At 40.5% G+C, this 25914-nt stretch overlaps 1 protein-coding gene across 1 annotated transcript; it reads right to left on the reverse strand.

Moving 5' to 3' along the window:
* mtnr1al (melatonin receptor type 1A like) lies at nucleotides 1-24505 on the reverse strand. Its single transcript, XM_059346852.1, has 2 exons — nucleotides 22884-24505; nucleotides 1-1071 (listed from the first exon to the last, which is right to left on the reverse strand). Exons 1-2 carry the CDS (start codon nucleotides 23179-23181, stop codon nucleotides 302-304), a joined length of 1068 nt encoding a protein of 355 aa, XP_059202835.1. The 5' UTR covers nucleotides 23182-24505; the 3' UTR covers nucleotides 1-301.
* Between the last annotated feature and the right edge of the window lie 1409 nt (nucleotides 24506-25914).

Consider the following 25914-nt stretch of genomic DNA (forward strand, 5'->3'; position numbering starts at 1 on the left):
TCATCTCTTCCTCCCACTCTCTCCGTGCTTTTAAAGTCTCCCTGAAGGCATCACTGATAACTCTGAATGTAGCATCATTTATTTCACTTTATGTCTCATCCTCATCGTCACCTCCAGCTATCTTCTTTGTTCTCTCTCATTCAGTGTTTTTCTTTCATCTTGATGCAGTACCTTTTTTTCCGTTTCATTAGTTAAGTTTTCCTCTCCTTGTCAAGGACAAGTTCGTCTCGTTAATGGCCTTTTTCGCCCACAAAAAAGTTAGAAATGACTCTGAAACTTAACCTCTGCTCAGCGTATCGTCTCAGCAGTGGAACTTGAAGATGATCAGGACGATCCTCTTGTACTCCTTCCTGAAGTTGTGGTTCAGGACGCCGTAGACGACGGCGTTGAGGCAGCTGTTGAAATACGCCATGAAGTAGCTGGCCGTGAAAAGCCACTCCGGTATCGCCCGGCTCAGCCTGGAGTCCAGCGCCACCGCCAGGCCGATCAGGTTCAGCGGCGCCCAGCACACGGCGAAGAGCACAAAAACAACGAACATGGTGAGGAAGTTGCGGAGGTCGTGCGGCTTGATCTTTGGCCGCGAGTCCGGCTTGACCCTCCGCCTCACCTGGATGACGAGGATCCAGATGCGCAGGTAGCAGTAGCTGACGATGCCGATGGGCAGGATGAAGTGCACCACCACCACGGTGATGGTGTACAGCGAGCTCACCGACTGGGCGAAGGTGCAGGAGTAGACCCGCGGGTCGTACTGCAGCGACTCCACGAACCAGTTGGGCACGATGGCGAGGATGGTGAGCGCCCAGACCAGCACCACGTAGCACATGGTGTTGCTGTTGGAGAAGAGTTTGTCGTACTTGAGGCTGTGGCAGATGTAGCAGTAGCGGTTGATGGCGATGCCTGTGATGTTGAAGATGGAGCCGATGACGCTGAGGCCCATGAGGAAGCCGCTGATCTGACAGTGGATGTAACCGGCGATCCAGCCGTCGTGGAAGATGGCGGTCAGGACCAGCGGGTACGGGTAGAGGGCCACCACCAGGTCAGCAAGAGCCAGGCTCACCACGAAGGCGTTTCCTGCAGACACGAGGGGAGACACACGGGTCATTGACTTATTGGATCATCATTTTGAACCCCCAAAACTTTATGCAAGGAACTAAAGGGGAAGTTAAACTTATATCACCATGAAACTTCACTTACTCACTACATTAGAACAATTGGGGATTTTTTTGTCTTACAAGTTTTCGGAAATTTTCTGTTTAAACAAAATCTGCGGATGCTAATAATAAATGTGTATTTTGGAGGTTTTCTTTCCACTTGTCTGAAAGAAGACATATTTTACAAGCAAATTAACATAAGAAGTTGCTTTCATATCTAGTGATAAAAACAAATTGCATCTTTTCATTGAACTGACAATTTATAATGATATTCTACCTTCCAGACAGCTACCATCTCCATTTCTGTTGTGCTCGAATCAACTTGTCAAGACTTGATTAAAGAAGGTAATCCATCATAATAAACATGGTTTATGATTATTGCTTTGAGATTTCTTACTTGGTGGTCAATTAGTGAAAAAGTTGTCAGCAATTTTTCAATCATCTATGAATCATTTCAGGTATTTATGGACCAAAAAAAAATCATCATTCAAGCATCTTAAATGTGTATATTTGCAGATTTTTTCTGTTTTATATCATCGTAAAGTGAATATATTTGGGTTTTGGCCTTTTTGATTAGATAAAACAAGACTTTAAAGATGGAACTTAAGGCTCGATGAACTTCTGATGGACATATTTCACCTTTGATTAAATAATAAATCACTTGGTTGTAAATATATGATAAGATTCTTTAAGTAGCTTCTGGATTCAAACATTAAAAACCTTGTACATATAAGATGATATAGTCAGTAGTTAAAGGGAAGAACAGTGCATGTTTGGAAATATTTTCTGGCTTTTTTTGGTAGGAGACGGGGGAGATAGAAGATTTGGAGCCAACAAATGAGAAAACAACACGACAAGGAAGAAGGGAGCTCTGACAGAAAGGAGCTGAACACAAACAAAAAGCCAGACAAAAACAGGGAACATTGAGTTTGGAACAACTGTGAAGAGGAACAGGAGGTTACTTAAGGAAACAGAAACAGCAGACTAAAACCATAAAGCCAAACTGCCATTCAGATCACATTTCCCCTCCAACTTAACTTTAATAGCATCTGGATCATTACTCTCCAAACCTCATCACTGACGCCTAAATGCCTCACCATTATTATCAGCTAATGACTACAACTGTCCAAAGCTGCTCCTGTACACACTCAGTCCGATAATCTGCACTCTAACCACTTTAGACAGCTCACACACACCACTTCCAAAGAAATAATGATGAACTATTGTTGTTCTCTGGTTGAGGAGTAAACACTGGTTTGTATGCCAGACGCAGCAGACTTTTTTCCCAGTTTTTTCGGCTCTCTGCTCAGTCGATTACTGTATGCTTTGACAATAAAAAAGTTCCCACCCTGCTGATGTGCTGTAAAGGTCTCCCACATGGGGAAATGAAGTTTGAGAGCCTGATTTAGGAGTTTAACATTTACCTGTCGGCCCGAGTGGACCGTGCTGCATTTCAATGATATTTTCTCAGCGTTTTAGCCATTGTGCAAAGCTCCCTTTATGAAACTGTCCCGTGTCTGTGCAGCATTAGTAAGGCAGGCAGGTTTCTATCTCAGATATAAATTTACACCTCTCTAATGAAATCACTTCTCCAACCCAGCCTTTTTCCTTTCAGTAGAGTTTTAATTCTTCTTGGCCTTTATCCAGAGGACCAAACTGAGAAATCTCAACAACTATCTGATAGATTGCCTTGAAATCTTGTGCAGATATTTACGGTAGAAAAGAAGATTGATCCCACTGACTTTGTTTATCTATTAATTTTTCCTCCACAAGGTTGACTTTTTGTCTTTTCATAAAATATCTCAACAACAATTGGATGGATTGCAGAATTTTAATGCCTTGTATGCATAAGTTTGGAGTTGCACGTATTTGCTGGTGGTCTAAAAAACAGTCAAAATATTCTTATTCTGGACCATTCTTTAGTAAAAAAAAAAAAAAAAAGTTGAAAAACGGGAGCAGATAGTAGATAAACAACACCCTAAAAACGTTGCTGCTGAAGAAGTCCACTGGGACCAAACATTATATCTGGGAAAAGTAGAAGACAATAATCATTTTAATGCTCTCCATTTTTTCACTCATCTAAGGCAGGGCTGTCAAACTGATCCATGAAAGGGATGGTGTGGCTGCAGGTTTACATTCCAACTAAGCAAGAGCACACCTGAAACAACCTGACTCAGTTGATTTGTTGTTTCAGTGTGTTTCTGCTCTGTTTGAACAAAAACATGCAGCTACAGACCCTGTTGGGAGCAGATTCATCACAAGCCAAGTGCAATATCTGAGAGAAGGCAGACATCTCTTCAGCCAATATCTCAGCAAATTTCACCAAAACAATGTAGTTTAATAAGAATCACTTCAAGTAAGAGAACAAATATAATGTCTGGTTTTGGGGTGAACCGTTCTGTTAAAACCTTTGAAGTCTTGGACTGTTTTGGCCCTTTTTGAATATATTTCATTATGCCTGTATATGCAACTTGTTTTTTTTTTTTTTACTGGATCAACATTTTGAAACCACAATCATTCTCATACTGGCATGGAGTTTGAAGTTTGTATGTTGTCATGAAGAAGTCATGTGATTTGATCATGCAGTCTCAATTGGTGACTCCATAGTGTTAAAATTCACTGAAAGCACAGCTAATAAATAAATGAAAATATTTTGTGTTTGTTTTCATCAAAAAACAACCAAAAAAAATGCAACTGTTGATTTCTGATTGACCACAACCTACAGAACAATGTGCATGTCCACTTTCTGTGTCAGCGCCTGCTTTGGAGTTTATTCAGATCTTTCGTAACAGGAAGAGTTCGGAACAAAATTATCAGATGCGGATATCTCAAAACCTAGAAAAATATTAGAGTGCATTTAACCCATTTAAGCCGGGAAATCATAACCGCATTTCTAGCATAAAAACTGGGGCGTTGTTGCGTTATTCTACCATTAAAGCCAGGAAAGCAGATACGTCGTTTTGTAGTAATATTTGTAGTTTTTTCCACCTATTTTCGGTCTCTTGGCCAATGAAATGCATCAGAATACATGTAGGAGTGTTGCAATGCAACATGGGACTTTTCCAGAACTTTTAAATCATGGCGGAAGACGACTATAGCGGAGGGAGCTCAGATATAACAGCTATAAGCTCTCAAACACCACAAGACAGTCCCTCAAGTGGAATCCCCAAGGGAAAAGAAAGAGAGGTCGACCACGAAACACCTGGCGCAGAGACTGGGAGGCGGATGCCAAGAAAATGGGCTCACCTGGGGACAGCTTGAGATGCTGGCTCAGGACCGAGATGCTTGGAGAACTCTTGTTGGCGGCCTAAGCCCCAGAAGGGGTAGTAGGCGATAAGAATAAGCTCTCAAATACTTTTTGAATTTCATTCCTATCTGCTACAGAGGCTGAAAAATCTATTATTTAGTAGGAAGCGTTGACACTTCTGTTGAAATTCCAGAAAATCTTCAGGTTTTAGGGAGTTATTTTAAAATACTCCCATGGGTTTTACAGGCATTTTTTCCAGGCATTTTCGGCCTAAATGGGTTAAATCTCACTCTTGAGGCCTTTGGTAGCTCTCACAAACAAGCTAAATGTGCAGTCTGAACCCCTCTGCTGACTGAGGTGTGTCTCAGCCCTCTGCTGCAGTAATGATAGATTTTTGGTGGAAGCTTTTTATCAGTTTGCATAGACATGTTCACACCCCGAGGGGAGTGGCGGTTAACTCTCTCAGCGTTAATAACACCTTGTTCTACCTGTTAAACTCTGCGGCGCCATTCAGCTTTTATTACCCCCGGCTCCATCTTCATTACCAAGAAGCTTCATCGTTATTATTCTGGATGGCGACTCTTTGTCTTCATCACGTCACAGAGGGCTAGTTAGAGAAGAGTTGTGGCCCAGAGCAGCGAGATCGGGGACTTGTTGTTAACCAGCAGCCAATATATGTTAGTCCATAGTTCTGTCTTTATTACTGCGTATGTCCTTCGTGACCATTCTCAACATTATCCCTGCTCTCCTGTGAGCTGTATGAGTTACCTGAATGTTAACAAGTTTAGACGAGAGATGCTGCCGGGGTTGAAGGTTCAATTCCCATTGCACCTCAGTGATTGAGGAAGACATTAAGCTGCCAGAGTGAGTCTCATTACAGCCGTTCATGCTGTAAATGAAGATTCATGGTGCTTCTGATAGACGTGTCAGCTGCTGGCACGGCCTCGGCAGAAGGTTAAAACGGTGTTAATGTTAGGATCCTTTCAGAGAAAAACAATACCACAATATGAAACTCCATTACAAGGAAAGATAATTACTTAAGAGTACAGTACTTGCAGAAACATGTACCTAAATATCAAACGGAAATGTTTGAGAGAGGCCACAATAACAACAGATACTATTAGGGTCCCATTCTACATTACAGAGAGATATTATTATATTTCTGTAGCTGTCATATAGCTCTGTTTTTATTGCTGATGCCTAAACTTGTAAGCATCATTTTATTGTTGCAGCTTGTTAAAGGTGGAGATTTTTCTAACTATTTTAGTAAATGCTGTTGTTTGCTTTAATCATAACAATGCATCTGATTTAGGAAGCTGGTTCTCCTTTTTAGGAAAGGTTTAATCTAAAAAGCAGCTGTTAAACTGTCTCGGGAGATTCTCAGGAAGAATTTTGTCCATTTTAGATTTACCGCAGTGTACGAGCCTAAGCTGATCTGAGTTTATATGCAAACTGGCTGAACCTTGTTAGTTATTTTGACATCTGTTAGAGCATTAAAAAGTAGCTTACATCAGCAACCTGTGCCACAGTGGTGTCACAGTGCTAAATCTAACTTATATACAGACTTCATAGACTTCACTAGCAGGCCACTGACTGGCCACATTTTAGCATTCTTCATTTTATATTTTGTTTTCATACATATGAGAGATCGACACCATCCGTGATTGATGAAGTATCTCCCGTCACTCTATTTGACATGCTTTGCAGATTACCAAAGAGAGAGAGGTTGTTTAGTAACGTTTTAATGTTAGTACAAGGTGAATTTTTTGTGTTTGTTTGTAAACAGGTTAACGGAGTAACAAACAGTCGGTTCGTCTACCGAGCCAAGGCAGGCAACATGCAGGAGATCAGTAGAGGTAGGAGGAAGTTGTGTTTGTTTACTAGAAACTCTTTTTTTGGGGGGTGATAAGACGAGGCGGGACACGAAAGAGTAAGTCACAAAGGAAAACTGAAGCTTAGCCTCTGTCTCTGCTTCTTCTTCTTTTGTTTATTGGCGGTCAACAAACCAGCTTGAAAGCCACCAAGTGGATTGGAGTCGCTACACTCTCATACATCTCTCGTCTCTCTCTCTCAGTCTCATTATGTTCCACTCAGGAGCAGCTCAAGTGCAACACCTGGTGGTCCAATCCGGTATACTGGTCTAGTTCAGTGTTGTTTCAAACTGGTTTGAAAATGTTTACACCAGCCCAAACTTGTCCTCAGGCATTTTAACGTCAGTAGGGTCGTCACAAGCCAGGCTCGCAGTTTCGTGATCCCAGTCTTCATGCTAAGCTAGGCTAACCACGACATGACTCCAGCAGTCAAGGGATAATCTTATCATCTCACTCTCTGAAAGAAAGCTGAGAAGCATATTTGTTTTAATGTTGAACTATTCCTTTTAAATACACAGTTGTTTCCATTTCTCCAGTAAAACTTCACAGAAGCAGAATTTTTTAAAGGTCTTGTTGCACAATAGAGCTGTATTTCTTTTTTTTTTTTTTTTTAAAGATATTTTTTGGCCATTTTTCAGCTTTATTTGATAGTGTGAGAGAGAGTGAAAGGGGGAGACAGAGGGGAAGACATGCGGGAAAGGGCTCCGAGTCGGACTCGAACCCGGGCCGCCCGCTTGCGAGGTCAAAGCCTCTATGGTACGCGCTCTACCAGGTGTGCTACCGGGGCGCCCATAGAGCTGTATTTCTACAGTAAAAGTTGGTGACGTGGTACACTGCAAAATATGAGACAATGAATCACCAAAGTCAAGGAATAGAAGACTGAAAACATGGATATAAACAATGCTTTTTATTTCAAAGCTTAAAAAGGGTTTGAAAATGCATCCAGCCCATTTCTTTCGTTGTCTTCTCACTGAACTTCACACAATTTCCAGAACTGCCCTTTCATAAATTAAGCACACAAAAGCATTCTCACCTCCTGGAATATTTAATTAGAGCTTGCAGGAGGCAGGATATGATGGAAAAAGCAGACTGTGGTCACATAGCTGGTTAAAATGTGTCCATGAACAACCAAGTCTCTTATGTATCTGCCCTGACCGACAGAGGTTGCCGAATATCTCCAGTTCGACATTTTAATGGCGTCTTTGTATGAATGACCCCTCTTCTTATTCTTCACCCCCAGATGTCTATTATTCTCAAGGTTTCGCACCACTGCCATAATAGAAATGTCATCAGTACACCCACTCACTGGCTGTGAATTCACTGGACAATGACCACAGACTTTGTCCTCTGGGAGCTGGCGGGGTAAAGTCTGTTTAACGTCTTCATTTGCATTCTCACATGCAGCTCCTGTTGAGTAAAGTCTTCTTAGATTGGGGTCACAGTGTGTTCTGCTGAGAGATGCTGAATGTAAACATGACTTTTGTTTGTTTACGAGGAATCTCTTCGGGGCACCTTTAATCCTAAACGAGCAGACTGAATCATGAATCATACTTTGAGACACCTGATATGACTTTGCTGCGAGACAACAAGGGGCACCTAAGCTCCCGGCTGATACATTAAACACATGCAGCCATGCTAATTAGCCTGTTCATTAAGACAAATGATGAATTAATGAGCAAAGATTTCTATCAGCGCGGTGTGATCTTTGCCTCTTGAACGCGCTGAGAAGTTACAGTCGTTTCAAAGACATCTGCTTTTTCCACATTGAGATGCAAATTTATGCGGCGAGTCGCTCCGACATCTAATCAGCTCATCTGTTCTGTAGCGCTGTGAACTTTCCTCCAGTCTGTATGTGTGGGACACACCGTTACAAACACAGGGACTCCAGGCAGACGGATGCCAGCGTGGTCGAGCGCTGAAGTGAGATGCTCGTCTTTGTTCCTTCACTCCTCTCGTGTTTCATTTGTTTCTCTCAGCAGTGCGTGTCATCCTGACGGCAGCTCTGACTGCGGCTGCTTGTAACTCGTACAAGTACAACAGCAAACACTCCCGTCACCCACAGACTCGCGGATACTGAGCTGCAGTTTGAAGGGGAAAAAATAGACGCGTACACTTTGTCTGCCTGACATTTCTGGATCATACCGGAGTATTGCAAAGACGCAGAAGTTGGAGGTTATAAAACTGAGGTTGGGAGTATTTAGAGGGTCATATTCAGGGCTGGAGGATGAGACATGAGTTCATGAGTTCATTAGCACAGCTGAACTTTACACAAACCAAACTTTGTTATTATTATCCTGTGTGAACTTAATCACTCGGCTTTATGGTTTAAATGTTGTTTGAAGCCTTTTGTACACTTTCATATATGATATTCTGAATCCCTTTCATTTTGTTTGTTTCTTTTTGACTCAAAACTTTAAAACCCAGACTGTGGAGGACCGCTGTTTATGTCCTGTGTGAAACCAGGAGTCAAGATCGATGTACACTACCTAAATTACACAATCAAGCCGTTTTGTTCAGTGTTAACTGTGTGTTTAAATCTACAGTTTGTAACTTCTATAAACATATGCTTTTGCCATATTTGATGAAACTGGCTTTTTTTCGTGTGTTATCCTGACATAAAATCTGTTTTTTTGATATTTTGCATGCTTTTTTTAAAGTGACAGAGAATGGAAGGTGACACATGCAGCGAAGGGACCTCGGCTCGACTCAAAACCGGGTCCACTGCTTCAAGGACTCAGTCTCAGTGGTATGTGCTTTTGTTAAACAAAAAATCACATTCCTCTGCCTCCTCTAAGTGCTCCTATTTTCAACTCTTCCAGAAGAAAACAAACAACCAAAGTCGAGCAGTCTCGAACGCAGCTGACGATCACGTCAAAGACTTTCTGTATTGCAGTCAAATCTCTACAAACCTGATCAAATATGAGACATAAAATGAATTCACTTTTCCAACTCATTCTCATCTGAACTCATCAGATACTGATACTTTGTCATGGATTACGACATGTGATACTGACAGAACCTCTTGCTTCAGCTCGTGTTGGGAACGGTGTGTGAACTTCTGCTAGAGGCTTTTCAAAATAAATGTATATCTTAACAGGAAACAAGACACAGTTGTGCAGATTGAGTCCAATTAACAACGCTGACTCTTTGTCTCTTCGGTTGAAGTCTGGGTCAAGTTAAACCCATTCACTCGCCTTGATCGTAACTTCTAACAATGCATATTATGTCTTTTACTCTAAGAGTCTAATATTGCAGATGGGTTCACAGTAGAATGGAAAGTCTGGTGCGTCTCATAAGCAGGCCAAAGGGTGCCTTGTGCGTCACTTTCACAAGCCGAGGGCAGTGACAAGACATGTGTCTGATGAGTTCGGAGTGAGACCAGGCTGGTATTTCTCGCCCCAAATGTTTTCAGAAAGATATTTTAGTGTACTGTTTAGCTGCAGATTGAGTAACCCATGTTGAAAAGAGTGGAGCAAAATTTTTCAGCAGAGAGGGAAGAGGGAGCGCTGCAGGAGAAGGGCTGACATCACTTCAGATTGTCAGTTTCCTGCCTACCAGAGAGTATAAAAGTACCACCAAGGGATCCTGATCAAGTGGCTGTGGTGATGTGGGAATGAGAATGGGCTATAAAATCTAAAATAACTGATTTATTTTCTTTTTTTGGCTGTTTGGGGGCAGCGGAAACAAGCTGTGCACACAAAATGGACAACTTTTGAGTTGATACAGTATGGTATGGTGCAGTTATGTGGAGTTGTGTTTGTGTACAGCTGATGACTCCCTGTTTCCATCTCCTGAGGGAAATATATGTCTCTCTAGCTGCTACTTGCTGCAAGTCAAGTCAGTTTTATTCACAAATCAGATTTTTTTTCTCCAGGGATTTTTTTGTCCAGCATACAACAGCCACTATCCTCTATAAAACTCCCACCCCAAAAAGACCAACGTAAGATTTTAGAATTTGTCTTTAAAAACAGCTGCCTGCTGCAGTAAAAAATGCTCTGAGAGTAAATCTGTGCACTGGACAGCTTAAACAATGAGCTCAAATCTCAGTATGAAGCCAAAGAGAGCTGCATATTCAGCTGATAACTTTCTGCGGGTTCATACAAGGAGTGACCCCTCTGAACTGTCACATTGTTCTTATGAAAATATCACCGTGGAATGTGCACCATTAACCAGCGAGATGCTTTGCATCAGCAGAAACATCTGTGCTACTGCTGCGAGCGCAGTCTTTGATCAATGGACGGCTTCAGTAATTAGTCAAATGATTATTATCGGCTGTGCAGAACACAGAGGGCACTGAGTAAGCAGGGAGAGCTGCAGGTAAACGAGGAAGGCTAGTGGCTATTTCAAAATTCACCTTTGTTCAGCTTTAACCTGCAAATTTGCATGAACAGCTGATAGAATATGTTTTTTCAATGTATTTTGTGTCTGAATCATCATCTATCTCGACCTGTTTGCATGCCACGCTGGACCTCTAAATACCTTTTTGTATCAATACTTAAGTCATGATTACAACTGGGAAGTTCAAATTATTCTGAAATATTTAAAGGCCCTTAATGTGGGCTTTACACCCTAAAATAATGCACATAGTATTTTTAACTCTCACATGACAAAATCATAAAACTGTTTTTGCTGTCTGGTGATAAGAACCCTTCTATCTTTCTCATATTTATCATCAATCTCACTGGACTGACTCACGTGATGTCAAAATAATTGGGAACTCAGGAGAACAGCCTATCAACCTGAAAAAACAACCTGGAAACTAGGCAAAAATGTTTGATACGACAGAGTTGCAGAGTTGGAGTGATAATGAATAAATGTTTGGTTGATTGAAAGAAACCTTTTTATTAATCCCTCTATTGTGCATTAATGTTCTGCTAATTTTTTTATGTGGTATTAGGTTGTAAACGTTTGTGGCTTTCCACATAGAGTGACCTCAATGAGTTAAAAAGTAATTTGTTATCATTAACAAGTCAGATAAAGAATATTTTAGTGGTTTTAGGGAATTCATGTATTGTTTAAATGCTCCTCCATTAAATAAACCAAACCAACTCCAACCACTCCAACCAACTCTGGAACTGGGGGGAACAATCTGAGGAGCAGCTGAATGCAGCATCAAGGTAAATATCACCTGACTCTTAAAGGGCCGGATCCCTGCTCTGCTATTGGTCAGGAGTTTTCAAATCAAGCCAGCTCATTGGCAGAACTGATGAACAAATCATGGGCCAGAATTTGATTTTGTTTGGCTGCTGGACATGTCAGACCAACTTTTACTTCCTCAATAAAAAACACCAAACTCAAGACAGCCAGTTTTACTTGAGAAGTTTATTTCATAAAGTTGCACATTTAGGGACGTTTTTCTCCACAAAACAGACTGGAATCCAGCAGACTAGAATCCATTTTACCTGCCATGAAAACACAGAAGACAAACTTTGTGCAGCTGCTTTCAAGCCAAAAGGAGGTGAGTGTTTGATCCTCAAAAATACAGATTTAGCTGTTAAACTGCACATTTGACTCCCATGATAGAAACATGCACAGCAGAGACATTTATATCAGAAATGTATTTCCAGAGTCAGAACCTGATGGTAAGAGGTTATAGATGAGTCGGGTTGCTTGCGTCGAATGCCTGCAGACTCACTAACCAACGCTGAAAACACAAACAGGCCGAATTATATAAAGTGATAAAACATCCGAGCAGTTAAAGGAAATGAGATCAAATAAATCAGAGCTTCTGTGGCAGCTCACCAGAATGTCTGAGAGTCCTCGGGCAGGTGTGCTGCAGCAGGACGTGGGCTGCCAGGTGTCTGGGATCAGGTCAGGCTCATCAGACATGATGTCAGGGGGAAAACAGAGGCCGTGACTTCATGTCAGCGCTGCAGCAGAACACATGCCTGCACCATGCAGCAGACATTAGCTAGGCTGTTAAGCCTTATCACACCTGTTGCTGTTGTTGGAACAACTCTCTTCTGCTCTCGGCGGATCAGAGTTTTATTATTATCTCTCGGTTTTGAGTTATCCACAAAGCACTCAGAGCTTAAACTTCAGTTAAAGAGCAATACCAATGTTAATGAATACTATAAGTTAAGTATTGCCTTCAATCTTGTAGTCATTTTTTTTACTTTTACGATTTGTGTATCAATTTTTCAACACTTTTTACCTTGAATTCTTAAAGAAAAAAGACAGGAGAAATCAAAAAACGACTGAAAAAGTTGTACATTTTTAATTAATTGAGTTTAATGGAGACAGCGTTAAATAACTATATCATAACATCCATTTCAAACTCTCACACAGCTTATACGGTACAATCCAAGTCGCATTTATCCAGTTGTATACTTAGTGAAACGTACATCCTCCCCAAAATCTTACTGTTTAAAACTCTTTAACTTTAAAACATCCATTTTCAGCTCAGGCTGGTATGCTGCAAGTTCATGCCACTTTGGATGAGTGGGTGTTATTGGTGGTTTTAAACAGTAAGATCTTGGGAGTAATACTTGTATTTGGGAAGTATACAACTGGATAAATGAGACTTTGATTATACTGCACAAGTTGTGTGAGAGTTTCAAATGTATACTGATTCAGTTTTGCTAATGTTAAACACCGCCTCAATTTTTTTTTTTTAAATGTATTTTTTTGGGGCTTTTTCATGCCTTTAATGGACAGGATAGTTGAAGAGAGACAGGAAACAGGGGGCAGAGAGAGGGGAATGACATGCAGTAAAGGGCCGTCCGATGCGGGACTCGAACCGGGGCCAGCTGCAGCGAGGACTGTAGCCTCTACACATGGGGCGCCTGCGTAACCCACTACGCTACCGACCACCCCAAACACTGCCTCAATTTAACTTAATTCATTAAGAATGTGCTATATTTCCCTCCTGTAGAGGCACGCAGAAAAACCTTTCTTCAATAATTAAAGGTAGATCGGTCACCAACAAATTGGAATGTCTGTGGTTTGATCCCTGTCCATATCAGTATGTATGTCGAAGTATCCTTCGGCAAGATACTGAACCCCAAATTGCTCTTGCGTCATCTGAGAATGAATGGTTTACTGTAGTGTAGCGTAGCCTCGGTGTATGAATGTATGTGTGTGAATGATCTTCCGTGTAAAAGCGCTTTGAGTGGTCGCTATGACCAGAACAGTGCTATGTAGTGCAGTTCATTTACCATTAAGCACATGGTGAGTAACTAATATACAAATAGTCACTTTAAGGGTGAAGTTTTCCTTTTAAGGTAATATTCAGTTAAAGTGATATAAAACAGAATAAACACCAAATCCTCACATTTGAGTAAAATCCTTAAAAATTTGGGGAAAATCTGGGAATTTTGTTGTGTTTATTGAAATTAATTGTTCTGCGGACGATCTGTAAGGTAACTTAATTTTTTATTTTTTGTAGCTTTTGATGAAACGCAGCTGTTATATGTGTCATCATGACGGTTTGTTTACTATCAGGGTTTTTTTCTTTCCAAACTGCAACAGCCAAATCCTAATTATTGTACCTTTTTAAAAAACGATTCTCAATTCTCACTAAGGTAATAATCTTGAAGATTTCCATTTAAATACATGTCTAATAGATAATGAAAGAGCTTGCATTTGCAGTATCACAAACCGGGTGTCTGTGGAGACATTCCTGGCAGAAATCACAAGCGGTGCACTATTAGTGACTTTTTGTCATTAATCTGTCACCAGAGACCGGTGACGGAGCTTTTGCAACACACTACCTCTCAATTCAATTGTGAAGAGGCTTACTGTTTTTCCTGGGTCTGCTAGCACCAACGAAAAAGTAATGACTTAAGATAATGAAACTGCCTCCTGACGGACATCACACAGGCAACACTGTTTGAATCTCGGAGAAGATCACACCTGCAATTACAGTTTATTGCCAGGGATGCTGCGAAACAGTCAATATAATTCATCAAAATATAGTTAAAATATCAATAGCAAAGGTGAGCTACCCGGCTCATCCAATAGCAAAGACAGTGTGTCAATTCTAACTCCATTTCCTTCTGTTGCTGCTCCACTTTCAAATCGTCCAACTGTCTTTTATTGTGAAGTAGGGGTGGGCGATATAGCCCTAAAAGATTATCATGGTATTTCAGGGTATTTTTGCGATAACGATATTCTTGACGATATTACAAAATACTGAAAAAATATAGAAAATATAATTTTTTTTAGTCTGTATAAATAAATAAAACTAAAAATATTACTCTTGACTCTTTTGTAATAGCAAATAATTCAAAAATAACCATCTAGGGGGTCCGGGGGCCCCACCAGGAGAAACTTTTGTACATTTTGAAGTAAAATGCATCAATCTCATCCACTTTGGGAGCTAAATGCGAGCAAACACCTCACATAACATTTTTCACAGTGAATAAGGCTTTCCACTAGGACATGGAGCAGCCAGAGTGTTGAAAAACAGCTGGGTCTGGGGGCAGAAAGGTGGGGGCCGGGGTTTAGACTGACTGACGGGTGACAGACACTCTGCTGAGCAGATACAACGCAATATAACTTTATATTATGAATAGTGTAAATATAATTTCAGTGGCTTGAAATGTGACATTAGCGCAGCACGAGACTCTGGAGCTGCCACAGTCTAGGTCATTAATGGAAATCTTTACGCCATTACCTCAAAAAGTAGGAATGTTGCCAATATCATGATATGCATTTTTTTTTTACCCATAAAAAAATATACTGATATAATTGTGAATGATACGATATGGCTCACCAATATTGTGAAAAAGTCACAGGAAATGCAATCAGCCTTTATTTGTCACTACTAACCTGAATGTTTCTACACCTTCACTTCATTAGTCAGATTTAAACTGCAATAATCTGGAACAAATGTACAAATGAAATGTTTTTCAAGAGACAATAAATTGCAGTAAATGCAGATCTCACCACGGATTATTTGCTAATAACCGCATTTAAACACCATCATCCATTCCTGTTTTAAAATCTGTAGAAAAAGCTTTTTCCTGGAGTAGGTACTGCACCTCACAGCATTCTTTTTAAAGGCGTGCTATCTGGAAACCCTGAGGGAAGCTTCCATAAATATTTCTCTCACCTGCTGGGCAGCTGTGACCTTGCTCCGGCAGCGCAGTCACCCGGTGCTGAAGCTGTAAAGGTTTAATGATGTGAAGGCATTACACTTCACTCCTCATTCTCCTCTTAAAACCCACCGTTAACAAGAAAGATCTTTTCAATGAGACAAAAAGCTGGAAAATGAACAGAACAGGATAAAAAGCTGCCTGTCTTCCTGCAGATTAGTAGGTTAAATCAACTGGATCCAATCTGAAAGATATATGGGTCTTTGGAGAGATTCTGCAGCAACATGAGTCTGAGTCTGCTGTGAATCCAAACAGCTGCTGTCCTCTAAAGGAATGAGCTCCAAAACTATCAGAGCCACCTCAATATTTGACCCACTATTGATTAATCTCACTGCTATTCTATCCATTCATTGCTTTGTCTCTTGAATATCATAGTCGTGAAAAGAATCATCATAATTACTCATTTGTTTCAAAGTTTCTTTAAATTGCTTATTTTCTCTCCCAAACAGTTCGAATCCCACGTATATTCAGTTTACAATGATATAAAACAAAGAAAAACACCAAATCCTCCTCACATGTGAGAGGTTGGTAAAACAAAAATGATTTAAAGGCAAATGAGAAGAATCTTCTTAAAAAAAATTCTCTCCATCACTTCTCTGCAGAGACTGACTGTATGGGAAACCTGGAAAAGTCATGGAATTTTAAAATCTCATTTTCCATGCCTAGAAAAGAAGCGAAATTAGTAAAACCCTTGAATTTTTGGGGAAAATCATGGAATTTTGTTGTGTTTAATGACTAATTGTTACAGTAAACTTCCCTGGACGACCTTCCATTTACAGTGATGTAACTGTTGTTGTTACATGCGTCAACGCATGATGTTTTGTTTAGAATCAGGTTTTTTTTTCTTTTCAAAAGCCAGCGAGGAGGATCTTTAAATGTTTCGTTTACAAACTGCATTGGATTCAAAGTAATCTTATTAAATCTGTAGGTTTTAAAGGACCAGGATTTGATGGACAGAACCACTTCTGGTTTCATAAATCCCTGAGCTAATTATAGTTACTGGCTATATGTTTGTTCATGTATGTTGATAATGTGGTCATCACAGACTAGGGTCACTCATTTCCATAACTTTCATTAGTTTGGGAGCTTCAGGGCTCGTCGGAGTGAACTCCGCTGCATCTCGAGATGTGAAGATGAAAATGAAGGTCAAAGGAGAATCGTGATCTTATCTCACGGGTAAATCCCCGTGGCGGGTGGTATTTCAGAGCAGACCCCACTTCCTGCTGGTTTCCAGCTGTCAGACCTTGTTCTGGATTAAATGCAACACCCAGAGAAGTGCCATCTGCTCATCTTCACTTCTCAGGATGCAGAGAATGACACCACCATCACTCAACACTTAAAACTGACCAAACTCCATCTGTGAGCAGCGCCTGACATTTATCTCAAATTATAAATATATGACATATCACAGACTCACAGATGAGGCATTATCCCATGTTTTAAGAGCGGATTAACTAAATTGCTCTGTGAGATTATCCTGCGAGGTTACTGCAAAGCATGAAGCTAAAGTCTCCGCTGAAGGTTACACAGAAGTTTTTGACCACTAGTAGCACTATAGAGTAGAATTTTATAGTGTGTTTTGTTTGAATCCTGCACAAACACGAGGATGCACATTAATACACTAAATACAGGAGTGTGCATCATACACAACTTTTTTTTTTATTATATGAGAACTTTACAGCGTAACTTTTTACAGTTTCTAAATGGTACCAAGTCATTAAAGGTCAATTGAAAAACACAAAAAGCAGGCAGATTTCTCAAACATGGCCACTAAAGCTGATGGTTTTAACCACATTAATGCAGTTTTCTCAGGTTGTTACACACAGAAATTGCCTCTACTAAAACTGTATATAGATTTTTTTTTTAAATGCACTTTGCTTTGCATGACTGATTGCAGCTTTAAAGCGAATACAGAAGTTTGTTAAGATTGTTATACTGCCAAAAACATAACGAGAAGAAAGCTGCAGTGAACGCTCCGAAATCTGGATGTTTCATTCTGTAAAAGTGCAACTTTTATTGGTGGTTCTGTGTCTCCTGTGACATGTGAGCCTGTGTTACAGAGAATTTCTTTTTTCTTGAACCACATAAAGATGCCTCCCTGTCGCAGAAGAATGTAATTATTACAGCAAGCTGAACTTTGCTGCTGCTTGGTGTATTATTTGATGTAAGCGTTACATAATACTCCAAAGAAAACTAGTAAATGTAACTTTATCAGTAACTAAAAATCCAAAAAAAATTTCGTTCTTGTTCTGTTAGTTAATTTGACTCTCACAAATGGACGTCTTAGTGTTTATTTCAGGAGGTCTTTTTTACTTTAATTTGCACATAGATTTTTAGGCTCTAACTTACAGGATGAGTTTCATAAAGTTGCTTTGAAAAACTCTGGTTCCTTCCACATGTATCTAGACATGAGGAGGAGCTGTAGTTGGACTGGACCAACTTTACGCCACATTTTATTTTATTTTACTGCACTTTGTCTGAAGTTCATGTAAGAAAACGGCTTCAGAGTGATGTTACAGATGCTACAGAGTCAGTTTAAGCCCTTCTCTTTGCAGCTATCAGCCTTCAAGCAGTCTGGACACTACTGAACTTTTAAAATTAAGATTAAAAATGCATGTTCATGAATGGATCTGTGTGACATTTAGAGTTCATCCACAGCCCGGACTGACTGTGGATTACTCTGTCCAGGTGGGACTTGTCCTCCTGGCTCTGAAAAGGTTGAGAGCTGCTGATCTACCGGCCTCAAGATCAATAAAAAAAACTGTCTGGCTCATTCATGCTTTCGACAAAATTGATTTCTAACAGGACACAGTTTTCAACAAATGGGAGCACAATTCGGTGAGTTTGGGAAATTGGCCAGAAACCGCCTGCGTTTGAGCAAAATCCCACGAGACGCTGATCAGAGCTGAGAAACAAGTCAAACCCTTCCTCTCAGGATAATTGCCTTTTTGATTTATACAATGACAGCTACTTCCATAGAGGCGTCTCCCCATAATGTGATAACAGAGCCGTATTTACAGCTTTTTGCATGTCTGTTGTGTGAAAAATGAACTGTGACAGGATTTCATCAGTGATCAGATAATGTGTCTCATGACAGGCAGATGGAGGGAGAGGAGATTAATGGATGGAGAGGAACATGGAGAAACGGAGATGAGAAGAAAGAGTCTGGAGGAGACAATCGGAGAGATGTGAGACCTGACAGGACAGCAGAGGAGGAGAAAGAAGAGCAATTGAAGTTTGATTGAAAAGCAAGGAGTAAGGAGAGGAGAGAAAGGGTGAAAAGAAAAGTCTGAAGGAGTGAATACAATGGAAAGGACGAGAAGGGCCAAATAGGTGTGAGAAGGAGAATTGGAAAGGCAGGAGTTGAATTGAGTCGAGAGTTGAGAAGATGGGGCCAGGAAGGGAGATCAGACGATGAACAACGAAAAATAAATGAGCAGTTGAACAACTCATCCAGTTTTCCACCTCCAATCGTTTTTCCATTTCAGATTTTCACTCAGGGCTTCCAGGATTCCACCTCAGATTGATGGAAAAGCAGGAAAAATAAATCGCTCAGAGACAAAAGGGGAGATGGCAGATTACCAGTGTTTATGTATTGATTTATGGGGATGCTGATTTGTCATCGTGACGGAGCGTGACTGGGACTTGATGATCGGAGGCTGCAGATAAAGACTTATGGGTGAAATAAATCTTGGACACAGATAAAGATAATGAACCCCTGAACCTTGAAAAATATGTGTTCTTTAAGAGATCGCCAAAAATACACTGTTTATTGTAGAAAGAAACTGTAAAAAAGAAATGGCATTCTCGTCTGAGTTTGCGTTTGAAAAATTTACCAAAGCAAAGCTTAAAATAGTGATGTTTCTGTCAGAATCACTTTATTCTACATGTGTTATTTAAAAAAGTCTCCAAAATAAGTGTTTGCACTAACCAGATCCTAAAATTAAATTCTCCTCAGCAACACTGTGAAGCCATGATTGATTCTGCTGAGATGAACCGTCACGTCACAAATATTCACTGAAAATCTGTTTACACAGAGCAGAGAGGAGAGGACAGGAGAGGCTGGAAACATGACAATACATCAATATGTACAATATGGAGAGACCCATTTTTCCCTACAATATTAATGCCACTTGTAATCAATTGGAAAAGTGTTGTAATTATAAATTCCATTTTAATCCAATTTATTAAAAATGAAATTCAACTTGCTGTCAATATAACTGTGTTATTCTGCACAAATACATGTTTGAGTTGTTCCCACTTCTAGCCATGATTATGCTGATTCTATAGTGCTGCAGGACTTTTAGATTTATATAGATTTTACATATTGCAGTGAAATACAAGGACACACTGAGTAAAATGTGAAAAGAGGAAAAAAACACCCTGAAACTGCTTGTTGGGGTCCAGAGGATTAACTTCAAACTCTTACAACTCTGTTTCATGAAATCTCTGCTTTCTTGGCACAAGTTCAAACTTTTGTCTGTTTCAACGAAGATTTACACCAAGTCTGAGATCTCCAAGTTAAAACTCGGATGCATTTGGCTTAAAAGTAGTTTTTTACATTTATGCTACACCTTTCCATTGTTTCATCATTTTAATTACTTTATTTAAACATATATTCAGGACCTGCTGCAGATTAAAATACAGCCCTTGAAATAAATAATGTAAAAGCCACCATCATTTTAACTACACTTAGCACAGTTTTAGCTTCTAAGTCTGGTACATGCAACTGTTAGGACCAATAAATCTTTAAAATTAAAGAATGAGGCAATCACCAAGAGACTCACACACCCTAAAAACATTTGCAGGTGCAGGGTAACAGTTATCAGCACAAAAAGACAAAACCTTACTGCTGCTGTCTGCTTTTTGTTCTACTCTACATGGACATGTCATGTTCTGTCCTTCTTTTATTATGTCCATTCAAAAACAAGACAATAAGAAGGCAAATTGGGAACAAAAGCAGATAAAGGCCTTTGTTAAAATGAATAAACTAACAAAGGTTTGATTGATTTTCCCTTGAGCGCACCAAAAAATAATACAAGAAATGGGAAAAATTAAAAAGATATCTCAGTTTGATTGATATTCTCTGGACTGCACCCAAAAAATGAATAGCGTGACATAACTCAAAATGGAGATATCTGTTTTTGAAAGAGAAAAGATTAACAAAAGGGACCAACTTGGACTGTCACACTGCTAGATATTGTGTTTTCTTTCAAACTCTGGTCTGCATGGAACATTTTGTTTTAAATAATGAAAAACGCCACAGAACTAAAGAAAACTTTACATTACCAGAAGTGCTGAAGAGGCACACAAAAGTTCTTTATAACTTACAATTTAAACTTTTGAGGGTCCGGTGCCTTTTGGATGGTCAAAAAGCTGTTTGAGGAGCTCTCTTGTCATTATTCAAACAGCAGTTTGAGTCAGTTTTCATGTGAACAGCTGACTGCAACCCAATGAAAGTCTTCACAGAGACACTTTTTGAAAATGTGACCAATTAGTCCCATATTTAAACTACCCAGTCTCCCCTCTTTCCCTGCAACTCATGTCTTTGATGTCTTCTTCTATTGAAAAAAAGACTCCTGGCTTTAACACTTTCAACAGATCAGGGATGGGAAATGACCTCCTGATCCACCAGCTGCAGGTACAGATATTTCAAATCCACCAGCCACTTATCAGCCTTTAATACATTTGTCAAACATTTTACAATGACGGCTTCTCAGACGGTTCTGTGCAACAAACCATCTGAAACTGAAAAGTGGTAAAATATTACTTTTGTTTGTCAGTTTGTCCCAAATTAACATCATTCGTCCCTATACACCCAAATTTCATTTGTCTGAGTTTCTCACCAGCATGTAAACGCACCACAGCAAACATACCATATACTCAACTTTACAACCATTTAACAATGAGCAAACATTGCACAAACATAAAGCATGACATATTATCTCTCACTGTTGTCGTGTGGTTAAACATTTTGGCACTAAAAACATAAGAACCTGTCACTAATAACTATATTTCTAAAGCTTTATTTGGACTTTGATGACAGCAGATTTGGTGTACGAAGGTGTAAATGTGCGCAAATGGTGACAGACTCCCCTGCTCTCCATAAAACGCAACGTTATTTTGGTGTCCGGCGTTAATTTCCCTCTGCAGGACCTTCCCCTGAACAACCTCCTGTTGATCTCTGAGTCCATTAGCACAGAAAATGGGATAAGTGCTTCCGCTAAATGACAGCCCATTCATGCTTTCAATGAGGAGCTGCTAGCCCTCCCTCCTTCACACTCTCCTACTTGATTTGAGATTTGATCTTTCAACCTTGGATGCTAGGAATTGATTTCCTGCCTGAACTATTAATATCTGGAGCTAAGCAGGAAGTTAGGCTTCACTGTTCTCCAGGATACAAAGATGGTAAATGACAACCACTCTTCAATATTCATATATTGTGCTATGAGTGCAAATAAGCTGCCTGTCCTGACTAAGTGCCTTTAATGTGACTTTTGATGCTTCAGATGGCTCTGCAGAAGCATGCTTCAGAGTGAAAGATAACAATTAGGAGCCTGGATTGATTTTTGTTCTCTCTGTATGTTTGAAGGGTCCTAAGTGCTCTGATTATTTATGCACAGCGGTGCTTTAGAAGGCTTGTAGTCCACGTCGGTCTGGGGATACTATCAGATTTATACATCGATTACGTTGAGTCACCAGCTTCGGCTTCGCTACTTTCCAAAAGTCCTTGACCGAAAGCCAACATGGCAAATCTCTCATCAGAGGTGCACAAAAAGTCTCAACTGCTTTCAGACGCTGATGGTTATAACTGTTCCGACAGTGATGCATTTTCATTAAAACTACAACAAGTCACACAGTGTTTGTCGTCTGAACGTCTGCAGCAGCCAAACATTCTGTCAGTGTCTTTGAGTAACAGCGACTGACAGCGACTGCAACAGCCAACATGCAGAAAGTTACAGAGCTCTAAACAAAATCTCCAACCAGACCTGTCCTGCAAAAAACTGCAGTTTGCACTTTATACTTCTAATCTTTATAATCAATAAATAAGTAGTAAAGAGGTTCAGCAAGACACTATGTGTTATATAGTAGTTTATATAACCCAATAACAATCCTTTTTGTCTCACAATAGCTCATTGATAGAGACATTTTTAATATTTCTTTATTTCTAATACATTTCCTATATTATTAAAATTTAAATTATTAAAAATAATTATATTAAATAATTGTCTAAATAATTGAATATCTAATAGTTCTGCACAAAAGTGAATATATGTGATAACATAATAAATAATGAAAGAAAAAGATGAATAAGTTAAAATATACATAAATAACTAGATCAATAAATAATAACATAATAACTTCTAATGGTAAAAACTGTGACATCACTTCAGACAAAAATAGAATAAAGTTTATATTATAAACAAATATGGAAGACGAACCACATTTGAACTCATTCTGGTGAGTTTACGTTAAATATCTCCATAATCCGACTCACGTGCACAAACAGCTGTACCTGCTTTCCTGAGTTTCCTGTTCCTGAACACGGACACGATGACCAGCATGTTCCCGATAACATCCACCACGATGGTCGTGATGAGGACGCCGGCCAGCAGGGTCACCGCCCAGGGGAAGGACTGGTGCTGCTGCCCCGGGGACCCCTCCTCCCCCGCCGGCGCGGTGGAGTTGCGCGGCCATAGGGTCCCTTCCACCATGGTGGGCTCATGGTCCTCCAGGGACATCAGTTGCGGGAGGTGCCTCGGGTCGACGAGTCGCATCGGGTCGTGGTCGCGGAAGGTCGGTCCATTAAGCATAACGCAGGAGCACGCTGGGAGTCAGTCAGAGTTGTGGGTGCTGATCAGTCCATGTAATGACATCACACTTAACGCTTATAGTTTATATTTGATAGTTTTAAAACTTACAGCAGACAGCAAATCAGAGCAGCCACAGTCAAAAAGCGTGTGAGGAGCGCGAGCAGAGGAAGAGGGAGGGATACAGGGCGTGCACGCGCACGAGATGTCACCCAAGTTTATATATCACCTGCAGCGCAGTGACACGAGTCTGACGTGCAAAGTTCACTCACTTCGCTCAAACACGGGAGCATTTGCAGTGAGATTCATTCACAGTAAAAAAAAGTTTTTGTGTCTGCACACACCCCTCTTTCTAGCGCACGCTTGTCCACGTGTGTGCACCTCTCTTCCTCTCATCCACATCAAACATGCTATTAAAAGCCCACGAGTGTCAGTAAGAGCAGTTACCGTCTGCTCTCTACAGCTGACAGGACGATCTGCGCCCTGAAGTCTTCGGTTACTTTCATTCAACTTGACACTTGAAACAAACTTCCTCTGAAAACACCTCAATGCGTCCACACCACAAAGAATACAACAATGGAATTATGAGCGTCATAATATGTATTAAAAAACAAAGTAAGTCCTCTTTTCCACCACAAATACGTGCGTACTATGCATCCAACATCCTCGCAAGAAAGAGGGAAACGCTACATAAGTTTGAACCTTTTTAAATAAATCTGCTGTTTTTTTAAATGCCCGGTTTCAGGAGGTGCTGTAGCCTCATCAGCACCCATATTCCCCCAGCCATGCGGTGTCAGACTATCGGGAAGCTGTGCGCATCGCTGCGCGCAGTGGCACCGGAGCGACGCGTCCTCTGTGCGCGCAGGTCTCCGAACAGAGCATTGTAGGATATTTCTGTGGAAAAAGAGGAGTTTTATCTCTGATTAGTCCCTCTTTTCGTCCGTGTAGGTTCACTTATCAGGAGTGGTGGTGGGCATTTACGCGCAAAAAAAAATCCTCAGTGAACATTCAAGGACTGAAAAACGCGCTAAAAACCGTTAAATGTAAGCAGGTGTCACACGTTTTCCAGTCTGTGTGTCAGTTCCCATTCAAATTCTAAAAAAAAGAAAACGAGCTTCTCAGGTGACCCGCTTTCATTTTTTGTGAATCGAGTCCTTTCGCGCAGCTGGAGGTTTCATTCACAAATCCGCTCCGTTATTCATGAGTCCAGCTCCTCTCAGTTTGCCGGTTTCACGGTCATTCAGACCCTCACGTGCGGAACAAAACTTCAACTCGTCTGAGTCCTTCTGGAGGAGGTTTATGCGCCTTATAGCATCCAACCGTGATGCTCTCTCTCTCTCTCTCTCTCTCTCTCTCTCTCTCTCTCCCTCTCTCTCTCTCTCTCCCTCACCCCCTCCCCCTTCTTTCCTTTACAACCTCTCTCTCTCTCTCTTGCTGCTGTGGATTTGTGTGTAAATTAGTGTGTTTCTGTCACACACCATCCACGATCCACCATTTCTCTTCCTCTCTTCTCTCTTTTTTTCTCTTTCCTCTTCTCTTTCTGTTTCTGCTCCCCATCTGTTCATCTTCACAGATTTTTCCACCTGAGCGCGAAAATGGTTCTCTCTCTCTCTCTCTCTCTCTCTCTCTCTCTCTCTCTCTCTCTCTCGCTCAGCTTCTTATCGCCTCTTCCAGATGATGTTGCGCGTGCGTGCCCCAGCTTCCTCGGGGGCGCGCCTCATCCTGAAGGCATCCACCGGATGGTTTCATGTTCTCCTGTCCTGTTGAGGAACTCTTTCTTTGAGTCTCGTTGGTGAACTTACTTTGACCTTTATATTTTTTTGATATGATGTCAGAAGTATATCAGACACATTATGCAGCTGTATAGGCATACATAATGCAAATTGGCAAAATGGCAAATTAAAAGAAAAATCTATATCTTAAAGCACTCTTCACAGTTATTGCTTTATGTTCAGTAATGTTCAGTAAGGTGAGAAAGGTTCATTTCGGTTTGAGTCTTTTTCTGTCAGACAGTCATGTTTAACATCAAACCTAACATCATAATTTATTTAATTTAAACAATTAATTCTGAAGGATGTGATTATGAGTCATAATGCTTTGGGTCAAAATCATCCGATTTTAATGAAACAGGAGTGATGGAGCATGTTGGCACCTTGTTCTGAATATTTCTCTAATTGGCCTGGTGAGGGCGCTGTAACTAAAGGTCAGATTCCTGCACCCAGTGTCCACCAATGTCTCTGCAGAGACTACGGTCCACTGAGATTCCTGCACATACATGCTCATCCTTATAAACTGCATTGATTGGCTAAATGAGAGCAGTGTAATGCCAGAATTTAAGAAGTCACTCAATTAACATCAGACTAAAAAAAGCAAAAAAAACCATTAAATATTCTGCATACTCCGATCAATGTAAAATTATTTCTCTGTTGATTCCTTAAAATGTAATATACCTATAATCCTGTTAATATCCTGTGAAAATATAGACAAGTGGAGACGCTTGTGCCATTTTGCTCCTTTTTGCATTTGATTGAATATTTTCGACCAGTGGTGGACTTGTTTGAGGGTCGAATTCAGCCTTCCTTTTCTGTGCTGCGCTCTTTGCATGTGTCCAAAAGCCTGTTGATATCCAGGTCTCTGATCATGTTTAAAAGTCGGCAGGTTTTCCTTGCCTCCAGGAATGTGGGTTCTTCTTCTGGGCATGCATCTCGAACCCTAACCCTAACCCCAGCTTTGCAA

This window comes from Centropristis striata, chromosome 12 (genome assembly GCF_030273125.1).
Source record: "Centropristis striata isolate RG_2023a ecotype Rhode Island chromosome 12, C.striata_1.0, whole genome shotgun sequence".
Lineage (NCBI taxonomy): Eukaryota > Metazoa > Chordata > Actinopteri > Perciformes > Serranidae > Centropristis > Centropristis striata.

Bases quoted from the DNA above. Each gene is read 5' to 3' on its own strand.
- mtnr1al (XM_059346852.1), bottom strand. From the start codon at position 23,181: ATGCTTAATGGACCGACCTTCCGCGACCACGACCCGATGCGACTCGTC. The intron at 1,072-22,883 runs GTACAGCTGTTT...TCGTGTCTGCAG, and splicing joins CAGGAAACTCAGGAAAGCAG to GAAACGCCTTCGTGGTGAGC.